Raw genomic sequence first — 14,399 nt, forward strand, 5'->3', positions numbered from 1 at the left:
AGACAAGTGTGGAGGGAGGAACCTGCATTTCCAAACTTATTGAGTGCCTGGAAGGTAACTAAGACAACCAGAATTTTTAAGGTGAGTAAAAGCAGCTGCTGTTGTGAATGACAAATTAAACAGTGACCATTTCAAGAACATTTCCCAGTCCTGTGACTTCCCTAGTCTGTCCTACGCTAAGTAGGAACTCTCTTTCCAAGTTGCTTCCATAACCACTAAAATTAGACATGGAATAGAGATGGTTTTGTTAGATGAATTTAGGGGCATCATTCATAACTAAAACGTTCCATTCTAGTTTTACTATTATTCCAGAGCCTTTAAGAAGAGCATATTTTATCTATGAACAATTTTTTATAATTAGAGGAAATAATTTTTTTCCACACCTGATTCAAACTACCATTTGATTATTCTAACAAACCAACCAAGCTAAATGGGAGGCTTAACCACACTAGCTTCACATCCCAAGCCAATCAAATTTCAGCAAAGGTAGCTCAGCTTGATGAGCTTAGTACTCAGTTGACTGGGCTAGCTTTACATCCCAAGTATGAGATTGGATAATCTTTGTCATGTCCATTCTTCTCAAGGACATTACTCAAACGCAAGAACAAAAAATTAAATTCACTAAAAATAAAGCTGAACATAAACCAAAACTGAATTCCTACTGTACCTTTTAAGCTCCAACTCTCTCTTGTGGAACAAAGCATCTAAATTTGTTGCCCCTACAGGGATATTCAAATCCAAATTTTTGGCATACTCAATCATATCAGGAAATATTGTCAAATCCAATAGGAGTAACTTGCTTATCGTCAGTAGCTGCAGCTATATTTGACTCAATAAAGAACAGGCCTGCAAAAAAAAAAAAACTATCATTTGGAACTTAATGCAGGTAAGTTAAGTAAGAACAGATTACCAACATCTCATTTTTCTTTTCTTTTTTCTTTTTTTGAGGAGGTGGGGGGTGGGGGGGAGTTCTATGGCTGATAACTGTTATTTACTTATTTCAAAATCTAAAGACTTCGAAACAAAAGAGCATTTGCTTAATCAACACTGGAAGCTAAGCATAAACCAGGTCACCTTTGGCAGTCTTGAGTGCAGAGAAAAAGTTGTCAACTTCACTCTTGAACAGAGTAACAGAAGAAAAAGAACACAGACTTTGGAAGTTGTGGGGCAGGCCAATTTAGTGTCATGGGCCAAGCAACAAACAGAAAGATATGCATCTTGATATAAAGCAGCTGAGGCACAATGAGTCAAATGCCACCTTATGAGGTAAGGCATCCAGGAGAAGCAGATTTCATTTGTATTCCCCTCTTTCAAAAATTTAATTGGGGCTGGGGGAGAGTTTTGACCTGCAGTTGTCACAACTTCCCAGCCTGCCTTGACCTGTTTTACAGATAGAATAGATTTGATAAAAAGATAGTTTCAGGATTCAAAATTTCTTATCTGCTTTAAAAAATAAGCCACACGCAGACAGCATGCTCCTATCTGCATGTAGTCATACACAAAAAATCTCAAACAAACATTTCAAATGCAATATCAAAGCTAAAATGATAATTTTTGCCAAAAAAAAAATAAAAACATATTTTGAATATGAATGAGAAAAATACTACACATATCACTTTTATCCAAAATTAACAGATTAATCATTTTCGGCTATAAACTCAAAAAGCTCCTCATTTGCCACCGTTTGACAAATTGTCATGCCTCTCAAATAATGTACATTGAATATCACTTGGTCATGTGGTCACATCAATATAAACAAATATATTGAACAAATTCTGTGCAGATAAAACATTGAAATCAGTCTAGGATAAAAGCATATCAACAACAACTAAAATTTCCAATAGCCAATATGACATTGTTATGTGAATTTATATTATAAATGTAATGGCATGGTGCTTCATTTGTAAAAAAATGTGGTAAGGATGTGATTCATTGTTTCTTCACTGTGCAGTGGCATCAGATATGTGAGGTATGGTATACTCCTTGTTTGTTGTGTCATGGGTAATGCCCCTTTCGGTCAGGGAGATGATCAAGGGTTGGAAGGGGTGCTTTGGTAGGCATGGGAATGGGGCTGTGTGGCAAGCAGCTCCATTGTATCTCATATGGTCCATTTGGAATGAAAGTAATGCCAGTTACCATGACCAAGCTGAAATATACATTCCTCAAGTCCTTGTATGAGTGGATATAGCCGCCTACATCATTTTTGATTGCAGGGTTCCTAGATTATTTGGCCTCCTTGAGATTTTCATAGTTGTTTCTTTTACATATTTCTTTTGTTCTTTTCTTTGTATGTCCTGTTGTATACAGCTAGTGTATTGGGAGCACACTTTTTTCAGATTTCAATAAAATTATTTACTTATCTAAAAAAAAAAATTATAAGATTGGAAGCTACTAAAAGCGAAGTTCAAGTTTCATAGATATTAGAACAATCTGAGTTTCAGAAATAACATGGATTTTCAAAATACAACTCAATGTGTAAACGTTTGTCAATTGTGAGATTAACACCTTTTCTTCTTTGAATTTTTATCATTTGTTATTTATTTCTTAATTAAAAATTTTATTTTGCCAATACTTCCACTTCTTTTTTGGCCTATATGCATGTCTCATCAATATGAAATAAGAGACCCAAGGTAGAAAGAAGACACCACTGAAACATATAATAACTTACAGTTTTATTTCGCAAATACAAGGCCTATAACTGATATCAGATATGTTTACATTGCTCTCCTTGCAATTAGAGGCTTGGGAGGAGACAGAGATCTAATTTCAGGTGCTGAACTGGGAAAAAGTGTGTTCAGCTTGTGCAGGAGGATATCAGACCTTGATGGAATCTCATTTAGAAGAAATTGTTGAACAATTGGTTTCTTAAACCACTCCATGACAGAATCTCCAGGGGCTCTTAGAACCACCTTACTGACCTCAAAAGGAGATTCTACTGAACTCAACATCTGTGCGACCACAATCTTCAAGGTAGGTCCAGTAACCAATTTAATGCGTCTTGGGACAGCACCGTAATACAACATGCGTTTTCTGAATCTATGGAGGGTGTGTGCAACTGCTATAAGAGCAGCTCCCACTGACAAGTTTCTAACATCAAGGGACCAAGCAATATGTTGATCGAAGACTATTGCCTTTGGGAAAAGCTTATTCTCATAGGCAACCTTCCAAACACATCGAGCTCGGTTTATCTGCCCCATAAGAACAAGATAGTTGAGAAGAACATTGACAAAGTACCTTGCAGCACCCTCTTCCAACTCATAATCGATGCTCTGAAAGAATTCCCTCACAAAAGATAAAACCGGTTGTTTCCTCTGCTCTGGGCCTGTGAAGAGTCCACACATGAAAGAGTGTGCCCTATGTTTGGTAGCACTACGAATAGACATCAAATGCTTCTCATTCTCCTCTTCCTGGCATCTCACAAGATGCGCCAAAATTGATGTGTATAGTATGAGATCAACTTTTGCAGCAGAGCTCACATATGTTTCAAGGAGAGGTTTGGCTGACTCATACAAACCATTCTTCATACATGACTCAAACAATTGTCTGATTATAAAATTATTTGTTCTAATACCTGATGAACCCATGAAGCGTAACCATCTCAAAGCAAGATCAACAGAACCATCCTTGATATACACCATCAAAACATCACTAGCACTCACATCAACAGAATACCCCATGGCCTTCATTTCTAGTAAAATTTTGGCAGCCACATCTACAAGCTTCTTGTTAGCCAAAAGCGTCAAAAGGGCAGTATAAGTACTTAGACCTGGTCTCAGACCTGCATTCGTCATCGAGTTATAGAGCTTCATGGCAGAATCTACTTGTCCAGTGGCTGCATGCATTTCCAAGAGACAAGAATATGTAGATGGGGTTGGTAAAAATCCAGCCTTCTCCATATCTTTAAAGGCAGACATGGCAATATCAAGCTTCCCTGATTTTGCGTGTGACTCAACAATCAATGTGTACAGCCCAAAGTTAGGTCTGAACCCTGCTTTCTTCATCTCATCCCAAAGCCTAAGAGCAGCATCTAACTTCCCGGCCTTCACATATGACTCAATCAAAGAAACATACATAGTAGCAGATGATCGGAGCCCATAACCCTGCATTTCCATGTACACCTTCATTGAGGTGTCCAATCTCCCAGCTTTGCCCATTGAATCAACAAGTGACGAGAAGACACTGAAGCCAGGCCGAAAATTCCTCTCTTTCATCTCCTGGAAGAGCTTGAAAGTGGCATCAAGACGGCCTGATTTCGCCAGACTTGGTATCATCAACTCATAAGTTGACCCATCCAACAAACACCCTGCTGCTTCCATGCTTCCATATATCTCAAATGCCTTATAAGGCAAACCCTTATTCAAAAACAATGTAATAAGAGAGTTATATGTTTGGACATCAATTTTACAACCTGAATCCTGAACCTTCTTAAAACAACAAAATGACACCTCCAATTTCTCAGCTTTAGCCAAATACTGAATTACCCGATTATACGCAGTAAATGATGAAATCCCATTATTACTAGAATCACCAACCATTTCATCAAACAACAATTGGATTCCTTCAAAATCTCTATTTTGGTTTAACCCATCAAACAGCATCGCATAACACTCATCATTTGGCAAATACCATGGCTGCCTCCTAGCCCATCTAAACAAACTCAAACAAGCATCACTATCTTAGCAATGTGAGTCATAGTCGGATCATGATGAAATTTCTGAAATTGACTTGAGGGTCAGCAGACAGGTTCAGATTGGGGTTTTCGGGCTTCCAATTTTGGGCCACAGTTATGAAGAAATTTTCAGGCCATTTTTGTATTACAATTATAGGGATTAACATGATTTTTTTTTTTTTTTTTTTTTTTTTTTTTTTTTAATGAACGCTGGGTCCAAATGACTGGTTTTTTGGATTAGACCCCATCAAACTTTGTTGAATTAGGTCATATCTAGTATTTAGAGTTTGCCTCGGTTTGGTACCACTTTCGCAGTCCGCACCAAAATAGTGCTTTACCCTTAGATGTCTAGTCAACTACTGCGCCTTAGCGTATTTCGGGGAGAACCAGCTAACTCTGAGTTCGAGTAACATTTCACCTCTAATCACAACTCATTCACTGATTCTTTAATATAGATTAGTTGATTATTTTCAAGAATAGTTATTTCACGACTCATTTTTCAAGGAAATCATTGGCATTAATAATGGGTTGGATTAAAAAGTTTTGATTTTTTTTTTTTTTTTTTTTTTTAGAGAAACAAACACACACATTTTTATAGTGACCTTTCAGTCTATTAATATTACTGACATAGCCAATGCCTCATTAACCCTTACATCATTTTAAGCGATAAAATTAGTTATAGCCTAAGACTACAACTTTATTCAATAAAATAAATATTACTACATATTTTGAAAATCTAACCGTTGAATTGCATGTTCTTTACGCTCTTAATACACATATCAAATTTTGTGTCAATCGAATATTATTTATTATATAATCTATAAGTTTATATTTTATGCATAATTTTAAACTACAAAAACTTACAATTTAAACAATTTATTTATGACATAGCTATTGATCTTTAATTTTCTAGAAATTTTGCAAGTATGGAGAATATAAGAAAAATATGTAATCTAACGGTGAATTTGTCAAAATTCACTTCCAATAAAAAGATATTGAGTAAGATTGTAGCTAAAGACTACAACCAATTTTGTACCTAAAATTTTTCCATTATTTAATCCAAATCAGCAATTTAGAAGGAGAAAAAAATCCTCATCAACACTATATTTTATTATAAAATTAAAAATTAAAAATTAAATAATTAAATAATAATATATTCTTTATTTTATTTTTCTCTTCTCTTCTTTTTTTTCTTTTTCTTTTTCTTCTTCCCCACCAATAGCTATAGCCCAAGGGACAATTAAGTTGGGTTTGATATTCAATCTCTTTACTTAGTAGAGATGCTTCAAAGAAACATAGAGGAGGAGAAGGAGGTGGAGGGGAAACCTAATTGATTTGGTTAGCCCTCTGTTTCTTTCTTATTCTTATAATCTCTACCTATATTAAGGTTGTTGCAGGATTAATATTCATCCATAATAGGACCCACACTTCAAGGAATTCCACTTAACATTCTTCTAAAAGAGTCTTCTCATTTCTCCATCGAGAAGACCTATTGTGCTAAAACCATTAAATTATTTTCGATGTTGTCCATATATTAAATTTCAATACCTATTCCTTGGTGAATTTCTAAATGAATAAGTGAATATGGAAAACCAAATTCCTTCTTTTACTAGGGATTTTTTTCCCCTGCCATATGAAATTTCAAACTAAATCAAAAAATAGGAATTTGAGACAATTTTAACAGATTTCCACCTTCACTCAAAGTCCATTAAGCAATCTACATTCTTCTTGCGAAAACTCCTCCTTAATCCAAGCAAGTCTTTTTGAATAAGTTGATCAAATTTTGCACAAGTGAAACTAAATTTGCATGCATCTATCTCAAATCAATTTTGAAGGTACACCAAATATAATATTTTCTTAAAAGTCTGTTTGCTTCAGAGGATGGCAAAATGAGAGGATGAAAAATAGAGGGAGAATAAAAAAATTAGGAGGAAAGAAAAAAAAATTGATTTCTTTCACTACAAAAAAACTGGATTATTGTAGCGGTTTTTTTCCGTTGGTTGCAAAAAACACCGCTATATGTCATCTATTGCGGCCTTTTTTGGGACAGCCGCTATAGGTATAATTTTTGCAACATCCTACAGTGGTGGGACATAAAACTGCAGTCATATATATGTTTTAGCGGCGGTAACATAGATATAGCAGCGCTCCTAAAATCCGTCGCAATAAATACATCATTTTGCGCAAATGCTATAGCGACAATAGAGAAAAACTGCTGCAATATGCTAGCTGTAGCGGCGGTTTGTATGACCGCCGCAATAGGGATACTTTTTGTGGCGCTTTTATTAGTTATAGCGGCAAGTTGGACCGTCGCAATAGACCTTTGAATTTCCCAACCCCACAATTTCCCTCTGTTTTTTTCACCTTCCCACTTAAAGATCAAATCGTAAATTACACCCGATTGACATGAAAATTGGCATACACGTTAAGAACATATAGAACATATAATCCAATGGTTGGATTTTCAAAATATGAATTCAATAATAAGTTATTAGTTGGTGTAACATTTTTTAGAGTTACATTAGGTGTAACTTGAACCCAACCCTATATTTCTTAATTCAATGTGAATTTTGACAAATCTACCGTTAGATTACATTATTTTCATATATTTGTTATGGTTACAAAATTTCAAGGTGATTAAAGATTAATAACCATGTCATCAATCAATTGTTTAAATTTAAGTTTTTGTAGTTTAAAATAACGCATAAAAAATGAGTTCAAAGATCAAACGGTAAATTACACCCAATTGGCATGAAAATTGGCATGCATGTTAAGAACATATAGAAAATGTAATCCAACGGTTGGATTTTCAAAATATGAATTCAATAATAAGTTATTGAGTGGTGTAACATTTTTTAGAGTTACATCAGGTGTAACTTGAACCGAACCCTATATTTTTTAATTCAATGTGAATTTTGACAAATCTACTGTTAGATTACATTATCTTTATATATTTTTCATGATTACAAAATTTCAAGGTGATCAAAGATTAATAGTCATGTCATCAATCAATTGTTTAAATTCAAGTTTTTGTAGTTTAAAATAACGCATAAAAGATGAGTTTAAATATCAAATGATAAATTACACCCGATTGGCATGAAAATTGGCATGCATGTTAAGAACATATATAAAATGTAATCTAATGGTTGGATTTTCAAAATATGAATTCAATAATAAGTTATTGGGTGATGTAACATTTTTTAGAGTTACATTAGGTGTAACTTGAATCAAACCCTATATTTCTTAATTCAATGTGAATTTTGACAAATCTACCGTTAGATTACATTATCTTCATATATTTGTCATGATTAAAAAATTTCAAAGTGATCAAAGATTAATAGCTATGTCATCAATCAATTGTTTAAATTTAAGTTTTGTAGTTTAAAATAACGCATAAAAGATGAGTTTAAAGATCAAATGATAAATTACACCCGATTAGCATGAAAATTGGCATGCATATTAAGAACATATAGAAAATATAATCCAACGGTTAGATTTTCAAAATATGAATTCAATAATAAGTTATTGGATGGTGTAACTTTTTTAGAGTTACATCAGGTGTAACTTGAACCAAACCCTATATTTCTTAATTCAATGTGAATTTTGACAAATATATCGTTAGATTACATTATCTTCATATATTTGTCATGATTACAAAATTTTAAGGTGATCAAAGATTAATAGTCATGTCATCAATCAATTGTTTAAATTCAAGTTTTTATAGTTTAAAATAACGCATAAAAGATGAGTTTAAAGATCAAATAGTAAATTACACCCAATTGGCATGAAAATTGGCATGCATGTTAAGAACATATAGAAAATTTAATCCAACGGTTGGATTTTCAAAATATGAATTCAATAATAAGTTATTAGGTGGTGTAACATTTTTTTGTAGCGGGCGCAAAAATGCCGCTATATGTCTCCTTTTTGAGGCGCTTTTTCTTAGTTATAGCGGCGTGTTAGACCACCACTATAGACCTTTAAATTTTCCCTAAAATTTCACTTTGTTATTTTCATCTTCCCTCTTATTAGGTTTCCTTTTCCCACTTACTCCAAACTCTCACTCTCTCCAAATTTCCGCCGCCGTCAAGTCCATGTCGGCCGCCGCCACCAACTCCACCTCTAGGTCCCAACGCATTCATCTCCATCTCCATCACTCTTTGCTTCGTCAACGTCAAGATATCCACATTGACAAGCGCTTGTCGCTCCCGATTCAGTTTGTAAGCCCTCTCTCATTTCCATTCAAATCCTTATTTTTAGGTTAGGGATTTAGGGTTCAATAATATTTGAGTTTGGCCATTGAATTTGATAGTTTTGATTCTTAATCAATTTCAATTGAGAAAGGAGAATTTTTTGGATTCTGAAGCTCAACCTTATTGAGGTTTTCTTCATGGCCATTACCTTCCTCCTTCCTTTGTTTCCTTCTTTTCAATCTTCCTCTTCTTCTACTCGTGCTGTTGGTGAACTGGGTATGGGTGTGGGTAATGTGTTTTTGATTTGGGATTTTTAGGGCTATTTCAAAATGGGTTTGAAGTTTGATGTGTGTATTTGTGCCATTGTTTGTGGGAGCATGTGAATTTGTATTCATATTTATGCTTAAAGTGGATTTGAATGTACTAGGTGTGCATGTAAATTTCAACATGAACATGTGTAGCGTGTGTGTTCCGTGTTTATAATGCAACCATGTAATGTATAGGTGTGTGAAATCTGTGTTCAAGCAAGCTAATATTAATGTGTGTTCAAGCAAGCTAATATTAATCTGTGTTTTGTGTTTCCCCCTTTCTTTGGACTTGGGATTGGTTGTGAGCAAAATATACTACACTAAGCACTTACAAAGGCAAAATTAATGTGTTATGTAATGTTATTCTGCTGAATGTTTTTGGAGCATCCTAATGTATCCCCATTTGCACTCTACTTTGTTATTTCTGGTTAAGGTTTTGGTTAACTTCAGTTTAATCCATTCACAAGACAAAGAACTATAGTGGCTTAATGCAATCATGAGGTGCACTGTCTGCACATAATGTTAGTAGCCACTGCTGCTTTTGCTAATCATCAATCAACAATGCTACAAACACAACTTTGTATTTATTGAATTTGAGGTGCACTATCTGCACATAATTTAGACTTATTGAATTTGTATTTATTTTAACCTAATGTTGGTCTTTCGTTATGGAACTCAAAATTTCTGTTAAACCTGATAAATATTTATGTATGTTGGATCATTTTGCTTGGTGAATAGTTTAGAAGTTATTAGGCATTGGTACTGACTAATTTAGTTTTTCCTTGTGTAACTATAAATACTTTCTTCTTGACTGCTTTTCCTTGAATGTCCAATTTTATTGTTCTACTTATGGAAGTGGCATGCTGTGTCATGGTATCCAACTAGCATTACTGATTGTTTCCTATTGTTCCTTAGTGGTTGATTGCACTTGCTTGTGGTTGGTGCTAGAAACCTTTCTTCAGAATCATTACTGGCTTTATCTAATGTGTCTACTGGTGCCCTTTGACTTATTAGGATGATTGGATGGTGAAATGATACATATTATTATTATTGGATGGTGAAAATGATGTGTTGTTTTGAATTATAGAGATTTTATTACTAAAATGTGACAATATAATACACATGAAGTGTACAAGAACTAAATATATATATATATATATATATATATATATATATATATATGTTTTTTACATGCAATGGGGATTAGTTGGATATTTTGAGAGAGAATTGCAGCAATGAGTTTGAGAAGCTGAGCCTAAATAGGAGACCTGACCCAAGCTCTGCCTCTATGTATGTTTTTTTCACTTTCTGTTTCTTTTTGTGTCTTATGAAGCAAAACCCGTTTGTACTATATTTGAGAGACTTTCTTTTTATGAAATTATATTGTTGTTGTAGTTGCTGAGTAAATGAAAAAGAGGATGGGACTTTGCTAGGTTGTAGTTGCAGCAAAGTTTTAGGTGAAATATTTAAGGTTCTCTGTGTGTGTGTGTGTGTGTGTGTGTGTGTGGTTGTGGTGGGTTGTTGAATTGGGGTAAGCAGGTGGCTTGCATGGAATAATAAGGTGGTTTTAGCTGATATTAGAAGTGTTTATTTTGTGTAATATTGGATGATTCTTGTTGAATTGTTTTTATTTGATTAATTCATTTTAGGCTATTGCTAGTAACGATGTTATAGTGAAATTGTGTAAATGAAATGTGTGTTAACTCTTACTTTGTGCTTTCATGAAATGACATTATAGGTATTTCTTGTAAACCACTTTATAGCAATGGATAGGAGTTGGATGAAACTTACGAATAGAAGGTTGGGAGAATATTTAGATGGAGTCCAATAGCTTTTGAATTTTGCATCTAACCATGCACACTCAGATGGAATAATTTCATGTTCGTGTAAACAATGTGTGCATATAGAGGCGTGGCCTATGTATGTCGTACGGGCTTACTTACTATCAAAAGGGATTTGTAAGAGTTATAACCCTTGGGTTTTTAATGGGGAATCATCATCTACACAGACTTCTTCTGAAATTCCCAATAGTCACGTCCAAGAAAACCCGATAGAGTATGCTAATCTTCGTGACATGTTGCATGACATGTTCCCCATACAAGATATGGTGTTTGAGCTAATGGAAGAAGTCCTTATTGTGCAACAACCCATAGAAGGTCCTATTGAAGGTCCTAATGAAGATGCACTTCGGTTTATGAAATTGCTTGAAGATGCTAATCAACCTTGTTATGAAGGTTGTAAGCATTTTAGCAAATTGTCAGCCATTGTGCATTTATACCACATGAAGTGTCTTAATGGTTGGACCAACAAGTCATTTACATGTTGCTGCAATTTTTGTTTGATTTTCTTCCTTCAAATGCTAAGTTGCCAAAAAATTATTATGAGGCTAAGAAGATTATTAAGGATTTGGACTTCAGCTATGAAAAGATTCATGCTTGTCCTAAAGATTGTATTTTATATTGGAAGGATAATGCCAATCTTGAAACTTGTCCAAACTGTAACCGTTCAAGATGGGAAAGTGATGAGTTTAAAGGTCAACAAAGTACTAATGCTTCCTCTAAGAAAAAAAAAGAAGAAACCTGCAAAGATCTTACAGTGGTTCCCCTTAAAGTCAAGATTGCAGCGACTATTTATGTCTCCTGAAACAGCCAAGCATTTGAAGTGGCATGCCGAAAGTTGTGTGAATGACTGGTTATTGAGGCATCCTGCTGATTTTGAAGTTTGAAAATCATTTGACTCTAAGTACATAGAGTTCTCATTCGAGCCTTGTAATGTGAGGCTGGGATTAGCAACCGATGGATTTAATCCATATGGAAATATGAGTAGTACTCATAGCATGACCTGTCATTTTGATCCCATACAATCTCCCTCTATGGATGTGCATGAAAAGGTCTTCTTTCATGCTATCATTATTGATTCCCGATCCAACCTCGCTCGAGAATGATATAGATGTCTACTTACAACCCCGAGTAGAAGAACTGAAGGAGTTATGGGATGTTGCAGTAAAAACGTTTGATGTGTCTTCCAAAAAATCATTCCAAATACATGCTGCATTATTGTGGACTACAAATGATTTTCCTACATATGGTAATATCTCAGGTTGGAGTACCAAAGGTGTTCTTGCATGTCCTCTTTATAATTATGATAGTTAGTCTCGTTGGTTGAAATATGGAAGGAAATTTAGTTACATTGGACATATGGGATTTTTGGATAGTAATCATAAATTTCATAAGCAAAAACAATCATTTGATGGGCATGTTGATACGAGATTAGCTCCTATTACGGTATCCAGGGGGGAAATCATGTTACAAATGGATGATGTAATCGATCATGTGTTTGGGCAGAAAACAATAAATTTGCCCAATAAAAGAAAAAGAGGGGAGGAAGCCTTAACCGCGTGAAATAAGAGAAGTATATTTTTCACCTTACCTTATTGGGAGGACCATGAGTTGCGTCACAATCTTGACGTAATGCATATTGAAAAGAATGTAGTTGATAATATAATCGGCATCGGCACATTGTTGAATTTGGATGACAAGACAAAGGATAACTTGAAGGCACGTCAAGACTTAAAGGATATGGGTATTGGAAAAGGTTGAGAATGATAAGACACGTATACCACATGCTTGCTACCATATGAATACCAGTGAAAAAGATGGTTTTCTACAATTTTTGAAGGATGTAAGAGTGCTAGATGGATATTATTCAAACATCTCACGTTGTGTTAAACTCAAAGAACGCAAGATTAATGGGATGAAGAGTCATAATAATCATATCTTAATGCAGTAACTTTTTCCGATAGCAATATACGGATCATTGCCCCTTGAAGTGAGTAGGCCTTTAATTGGCTTATCTTATTTCTTTAGGGAGATATGAACTTGGGGCTCTTGAGAAGAGAATTGTAGTGACATTGTGTGAGTTGGAAAGGAAATTCCCTTCCTCTTTCTTTATAGTGATGGTACATCTAGTCATGCATTTGGCTAGCGAAGCCATAATTGTTGGCCTAGTTCATTTATCGTTGGATGTATCCCATAGAGAAGTAACACATATAGTAACTTTGTCTATCTAATTAATTTTTTTTTCACACTAATTTTCCGTTGTTGATCTTGGGTTTACCAATAGGTACTTATCAAGACATAAGTTTTACGTGCATAATAAAACTTATCCAGAAGGCTCCATTGCAGAATGATATGTAGCAGAGGAATGCTTAGTATTCTACTCACGCTATTTTAAATCCATTGAAACTGCATTCAATCGGCCTGTAAGGAATGTCGAGGAATCCATGGGTGCAGTGGTGAGCATTATACTAGATTCAAATTCATGGATCCAAACACATCGTTATGTGCTATTCAATTGTGAACAAATCACCTCATTTCGCGAGTAAGTAATATGTCATTGCGAATCCTTTCATGGTATTCAAGTACAATATTCTAACTTAACACTAACATAGTTTTCTACATAGTGTACACATAGCGGAGATCAAGGCTGATTTCCCTTCTCATGTAACCGATGATGTTATTCAAAAGTAGCACATGGGGAAATTCTGCAGCTGGTTTAGGAACTATGTAAGTAATGCATATATATAAAACTTAGTTGTTTATAATAGGTGATGTCAATGTCTATATATAAAACTTGTCTGTAATATTTTAGATAGCATACTTATAATAAACGTCATTGTCTATATTAGATGATGTCAATGGATGCATCTGAGAAAAAGAAACTCTCTGATAAAGTATATGTGAGTCATTAATTACTATTTTAAGCCACTTTCTTTTTATAATTAATAGAAGAGTATTTAATAAACATATTATTTTATAATGCCATTAAATAAGAATTGTAAAAATTATAAATAATTGAATAGGTATTTGTATTATATATATATATATATATATATATATATATATATATATGTACTAAGTAAGTACAAAATTATATTATGTGGTTTGAGTTATTAAATACATAGTTGGTGTTTTAATTAAGCATGATGCATGAGATGTTATAGTAAATTTCCACCCATACATGCAATGGAAATTCAACACATATAATGCTAAAGCATCATACATGTTGACACGTTATCCCCTTAAACCCTAAAGACCAAGACTTGGACATGCAATGAGCAAGCTCCACCTAATCTCTTCTTTGACTTTGTCAAAGTAACTAGAATGTCAAAGTAACTAGAGCATCCAAGAAGCCTCTCTATTTCCACGGGTCCATGCAAATCAGAATTCT

General features: G+C 34.4%; 1 protein-coding gene across 1 annotated transcript in view; it reads right to left on the reverse strand.

Annotated features, from left to right (window-relative positions):
* Positions 1–669: 669 nt before the first annotated feature.
* Positions 670–14,399, reverse strand: part of LOC115986184 (pentatricopeptide repeat-containing protein At1g79490, mitochondrial-like) — a 30,778-nt gene continuing 17,048 nt past the window's right edge. Inside the window, exons 6-8 of the mRNA XM_031109040.1 lie at positions 2,669–4,671; positions 1,075–1,380; positions 670–846 (exon numbers count right to left, since the gene is read on the reverse strand). Coding sequence (XP_030964900.1) covers positions 2,715–4,671 — 1,957 coding nt within the window. The 3' untranslated portion in view covers positions 670–846; positions 1,075–1,380; positions 2,669–2,714. The remainder of the gene's footprint in view (positions 847–1,074; positions 1,381–2,668; positions 4,672–14,399) is intronic.

Source organism: Quercus lobata, chromosome 4 (genome assembly GCF_001633185.2).
Source record: "Quercus lobata isolate SW786 chromosome 4, ValleyOak3.0 Primary Assembly, whole genome shotgun sequence".
Lineage (NCBI taxonomy): Eukaryota > Viridiplantae > Streptophyta > Magnoliopsida > Fagales > Fagaceae > Quercus > Quercus lobata.